Below are 6,000 nucleotides of genomic sequence, written 5' to 3' on the forward strand. Positions count from 1 at the left end.
GAGGTGAGGGTTGTTGGTGTTCCTGTGGAGCCCAGTGCCTCAGAGCCACAACCCCTGAAGTTACCTGCCAGATCCAGTTCTGGCTAGCTGTGTGACCATCAACAACTCTCCAAGCCTTGGTTTCCTAATTTACAAAAGTGGGGGGGAATGATAGTGCCCACAGCTTACAGGAAGAGTGCAGGATTTAAATTTTACATATACAGTGCCCTTAAGCATTCCATATATATTTATACATATGTATATAGTATGTGTGTATAATCTACATATGATTTGTTATTATATTATACATGTATAATATATGTGTGTACATGCTCACCCTTTAGAAAAAAGATTAGTGCTGAGTGCTTGCATTCTCCAAGTCCTGTGACTCTTACATAACTGGGACACTCATGGACAGGCTTGTAAACCAGCTCTAAAGGTTACCAGCGGCATGAGGGCAACATGGAAGGACCAACCAGCCAACCAGCAGTGATCATCATGAAGGTGGGGATCTTTCTTCCTCAGAACAGGAGGGGGGACCCAAATATGTCTCAGCCTCGCTGGGCTCAGGCCCCATCAGACACATGACTATGAGTGCTGAGCAAGCCTGGCTGACATACCTCGAGCACGGACTTTCCATTCTTCAGGAGGAAACAAAAAGCTAGCCGGAGCCTCTAGTGTACAGGAGAGGGCAGGGGTGAAGGAACAAGCTGTGAAATAGTAAGCCTCTGACCAAGTCCCTTGTTCTCTAAAAGTATCAGTTCTCTCTCTCTCTCTCCTGGTGTGGGGGGTGGGGGACATACATGAGTGGTCAGCTGCATGCCCATGTAGGATGGACAAAGTTAGAGCAACATAGCATGTGAAGCTCCTGACCCATCATGAACTACTCCGGCCTAACCCAGGTGCCAGGCTTAGCCTTTCAGGAAAGTTCTGTATGATTCTCCTCAGACCTTCCCCCATCGGGGAGTCCTGAGGATTGATAGAAGGTCTACATTCAGCTTTTCAGAATATAAACTATGGGTGGGGGTCATGGCGGTGCAGACTTGTAGACAAGCGCTACAGAGGATGAGGCAGGAGGATCATGAATTCAAAGCCAGCCTGGGCTATACCTTTCAGGACTAAACAAGCGACTGTGACTGGGCGGTGATGGCACACGCCTTTAATCCCAGCACTTGGGAGGCAGAGCCAGGCGGATCTCTGTGAGTCTGAGGCCAGCCTGGGCTACCAAGTGAGTTCCAGGAAAGGCGCAAAGCTACACAGAGAAACCCTGTCTCGAAAAAACAAACAAACAAACAAACAAACAACAACAACAACAACAACAAAAAAGCGACCGTGTAGTAGAGAGCTTACCCACCATACTCCATCCCAGTGCCACAGATCAAAACCAGAACTGGTCCTGAACTGGGGGCCTCAGAGGACAGCTAAGCAGCCACCTACTGCTATGCCCACATTCACAACAATCAACATTCTAAGTATGACAGTGAGCAATCGAATCGAGGCTCCCTGACCATTTGGAAAATGGAAACTAAAGGTCAGGGTATTTTGTTTTAGAATATTACTTTTGAATGCTGGGATGGCAGATTATTGCTCCTCATTCCACAACTATCACTGAGCGAGGCTCGGGTGGCATTGCATGTGCCCTGTACCCCTACATCCTGGCACTCTTGCCCACTTGTGCACGTGTGGTCTCGAGCACGACCCAGTTAAAGTTCAGGACCTATGGTCGGAGAGAGGACTCATGTTGCTTCCCCCTCCCCAGGGCAGAGGTGATCTGTGCACTTGACAGCCCAGGCTGGGGTGCCACAGAGGCTCTGCCTCCCTGACTGTTTCCAGCTCAACCAGCTGATGGCAGAGCCGGGATGCTGCGAGTGTCTTTCTCTCCTCCTTTCCACCCTCCTCTCCCTCACACTTTTCTTCATGCCACACAACTCAACCTCCTCCCCAAACTGCACTGTCATAGTCCCTGGCCTGGCCCTGCATAGCATGTGACCAGGCACACAAGTCCTGGCATGGTGACATCTGGGGCATACTTAAGAGGATGGCTGTCCTGAAATACAAGAGAGCTGTCAGACAGGTTCCAGGGAGCAGAGCTGACGCTGAGTTGGTGCAGGGCCTGTTCCGGGACCTTCCTGGCTGCCCAGCTGGCTGCTTGTTCTATGTCCTGCCCTCGGGGCCCTGGCTCTATCTTTAGTGTCTCTCCCGCCCCAGCAGGATCAATTACCTGTTGTGCCACACGCCCTGGATCATGTCTTGGCCCCAGTGTCCCGTGGCCTGGTTTCTGACCTAGGTATCTGTCGGGCACAGGGACCACTGTGCCTGGAAGAAAAGGCTGCTGACGGAAGCAGATTCCAGCTGATTACAGGGGCCTTGGAGGCCTCTGGGTCAATGTAATGACTTCCTCTGAGCCTGCACCCTTGCCCCACCCGCCTGCCCCTTATTGCCCATGGGCCCAATGAGGCCATCCAGGGCAATGACTACTTGAGGCTAGCACCCAATGAATGTAGCTATTATTATTTTTATCCTCAAAGCGTAAGTCAAATGTCACGAGCCCTACTGGGAGCCAGAAGCGGTGTCAGCTGCTGGGATGTTGTTCCTACCCAACCCCACAGAGAGCAGAGGCAAATGGAAGGAGGGATGGGGACAAGGAGGAGAAAGGAGGGGAGGCGAGGGGTCCACTAGGAGGGTGAAGGAAGGGGGATGGGGGCAGGAGAAAGGGATGGTGGAAGTGAGGAAGATGGAGAGGGGGGGTGCAGAAGGACCAGGGAAAGGATGGAAGGGCTGGGGAAGGGGACTGGATGGTTTCTCACAGGCTGTCCTAACCTTGGCAGATAATTCTTGGCACAAGTGGGTTATTCCAGCTTGTGGGCTCTAGGCTGTTCCCATCGCTGCACCGTGGAGTTCCTGGGTGCCTCTTGGGGTTGGGTGTAGCCAGAAGGTGGGAGAAGGGAGGCAGATGTAGACCTGAGAGGCCACGTGGGCACCGCAGTCATGCCCAGACTTGGGCTGCATCCCAAGGAGGCTGTTGGGAATGCTGGGTCAGGGCTCTGCAATCACTCCGGGCTTGAGAGGCAAGGAGGAAGCTAAGAAGAGTGAATCTCTTTTTTACTTTCTGCTGTCTAGTACACGGCTCTCCTGGACTCAGAGGCAGAGGGGTGGTCTGCCTGCTGTGACCTGTTAGATAAGGGTTTGGGGGACTTGTGGGGTGGGGACAGTCTGTGCGGAGACAGCAGCTAGAGCAGGGGGTACGCTGGGAGGAGACGGGCCCTGAGGGGATGCTAGAAATCTCAGGAGAAACTTCGGGACAAAAGAACGAGAGAACTAGATCAGCTCAGGGGACTCAAGCAAGACCTTGGAGGGACTGGAGGTTCTCTGGAATCTGGCAATATCTACCGGCCTTGACTCTGGGCATCTTGATGGGCAGACACACGGGTGGATCTCAGGCTGCATGTGACATGAGACTCACGGTCTTCACCTGGCCCAGCAGGTGTAAGTATCAGGGGACAGAACCCAAGGAGGATTAAGCAAGCTAGCTTACTCTTCTAGACTGTGCTAGTCCCCAGAAGCTGCCAGGCCCAGACTTGGCCTCTCCTAATGCTGCCCAAGGCATCTCCAGGCTTCCTGCTCTCTGGATTCAACCAACAGGGAGCACTGGTGGGAGTGATGAGGCCATGCCAGGCTGTTTCTCTCTAGTTCCTCTTCTGCTTTGAGCTGGGTCAGTGGATGAGTCTAACCTGGCTGTGTCCATGGATGAGTCTATCCTGGCTACAGCTCCAGCTGGGCAGATTCCCAGTAGTCTCTCCCTCAACAACTCTGGCCCTGGGGTGATACCACCCTCTCTCAGAACCCTGAGCCCTACTCATTAACCTATCTTTCCAGTAACTTCTCTTCTGTTGCTTGTTTGTGCCTACTGAATCTTGAGGGAGGACCATCAGAAAAGGTACAGAATGCCTCGTTAAGTTTTAATTCCAGATAAGCACTATTTGCAGCATAAATATATCCCTGAAGTTGCATTACTTGTCTGAAATCCCCGCCTACCTGGGTAGCCAGTATTTTTCATTTGAAATCCTATTTTCAGGGCCCCTGACTGATGTACAAGGAGCTCTTAGATCACAGGAAACTGCTGTGACCCTGGTTATAGAACAGGTAGTTCCAGCAGCCCAAGCCTCTGCAACTCACAGACAGTTTGGGTGGCTGAATGACAGTGAGAACATGGCCGCTCCTAGGGATGGATGAGGAGAGGGTTTTGTTGTAGGTGTGAGGGAGAGTACAGCCAGAGGCATCTGGAAGGGTCCTGACTGAACAGAGCCAAGAGAGAAGAGGGATGGGGAGAGTGAGGGAGGATGAAAAGTGTGAGAGAAGAGGAAGAGAGAGCAAGGGGACTGAGAGAGGAGCCCAGGGGAGAGAGCGCCCCCGAGAGTTCATGGCTGGAATGGCTGGATTAGATAGGACTCAGAAGCTGGGGAAGGAAGCCCAGCCTCTGGGATGGAGAGGTTTAGGGTAGGGGTGGGGTGAGAAGTGCTGGATGGAGCCGCAGGTACTGAGTGGGCCTCGTCCTGGGGTTCTCTGGGACCTGATAGTGGCTTATTTCTCAGGTTAGGGCAGTGGAAGGCTTTCCTGGGGACAAAATCCATGGCCTGATGGTGGGGGTGGGGAATAAGGAAGCTGGGGAGTAAGGAGACTGGCCAGAATATCTCCCCAGTAGCCTAGCCAGCCCCCCAAATGCCCTGGGATTATAAAGACAGTCCCAGATGCAGGTCCTAGCCATTGGCAGTGGTGTGGCACACTAGGAACCTGGAGGGCTGAATTGGGAAAACCTGCAGTCCTTCCATGGGCAGTAAACTGACTTTGGAGTCACCTCCTAGTCACGTACTCTAGGCCTCAGTTTACCTGTTCGGTGCTCAGGCTGCTGACAACACTCAGAGAGTGAGTGGCAGAGGCAGAAGCAAAGGTCAGCACTTCTGAACTCATCAAGATTGGCCGCGGGGACAAATGTACTCCAAGACACACCATGGTGCCAGCGCTGTGCGAGGTTTAACTCTTGAAAGTTTCCACATGTGGTCTCTCCTTGACTAGCCAGCAGGCCCTCCTTCCAGGGATTCAGAGCCCAGGCTGCTCCTGGGGACGCCTCTGCCATCTGACAGGTGTGGGAATCCCTGGGCTGTGATGTATGGTCTGTTAAGCTGGAAGAGACAAGAGTGGAGAAGATATTTTCTCACCAACCCTCACTGGACCAGGCTTTTTCTTTTGGGCCACCAACCAGTTCTCAATTCGTAACACAGAGACTTTTTATTAGTTTTAAATGGCTAGTTTCTAGCTATCTCTTTTAACTTAAAACCTGTTTCTCTTTATCTACCTTTCACCTCAGGGCTTTTTTACTTTTCTTCCCCTCTGTACATCTTACTTTCACTGTTTCTCATGTCTGGCTGGTGGATGCCTGGCTTCTAGCCCTGGGCACGTTCCTCCCTTTCTCCCCATCCTCCTCTTCTTCTTCTTCTTCCCTTCTCTCAAGCCTAGATTTCTCCTCCTATTTATTCTCTCTCCCCAGCAGCCCCACCTATTCTTTCTCTGCCTAGCTATTGGCCGTTCAGCTCTTTATTAGACCAATCAGGTGCCTTAGGCAGGCAAGGTGAAACAAATGCAACCCATCTTTACATAATCAAACACACATCCTTACATCGTTAAACAAATGCAGCATGAGCAAATGCAGCACACCTTTACACAGTTCAAGTAATATTCTACAGCGTAAACAAATGCAACGCATCTTTGTCCAGTTAAACTGATATTCCACGATAAGTCACTTCACACAGGCCACTTCAGACAGGCTGGACCATGGCTTTCTAGCTCTGTTCCCAGGAAGGAAGGACAACAGCTTGATGGCAGCCACAGGGCTTACCCATACTCCTGTGCCACCTCTAACAATCCCCAACAGCATGTGGAAGGAGGCCCTAGGAGGAGGATACTCCCCTGTTCCTTAGGTGAAGCCATGACGGTGAGATGTCAGGCAGCATCTTACTGAGCTCC

The 6,000-nt window shown here is 51.8% G+C and overlaps 1 protein-coding gene across 1 annotated transcript in view; it reads right to left on the reverse strand.

Annotated features, from left to right (window-relative positions):
• Asb2 (ankyrin repeat and SOCS box containing 2) overlaps positions 1-5,154 on the reverse strand; it is a 48,659-nt gene extending 43,505 nt beyond the window's left edge. Inside the window, exon 1 of the mRNA XM_076551297.1 lies at positions 4,867-5,154. Coding sequence (XP_076407412.1) covers positions 4,867-5,113 — 247 coding nt within the window. The 5' untranslated portion in view covers positions 5,114-5,154. The remainder of the gene's footprint in view (positions 1-4,866) is intronic.
• Between the last annotated feature and the right edge of the window lie 846 nt (positions 5,155-6,000).

The sequence above is a fragment of the Peromyscus maniculatus genome, chromosome 14, assembly GCF_049852395.1.
Source record: "Peromyscus maniculatus bairdii isolate BWxNUB_F1_BW_parent chromosome 14, HU_Pman_BW_mat_3.1, whole genome shotgun sequence".
In the NCBI taxonomy this organism is placed as follows: Eukaryota; Metazoa; Chordata; class Mammalia; order Rodentia; family Cricetidae; genus Peromyscus; species Peromyscus maniculatus.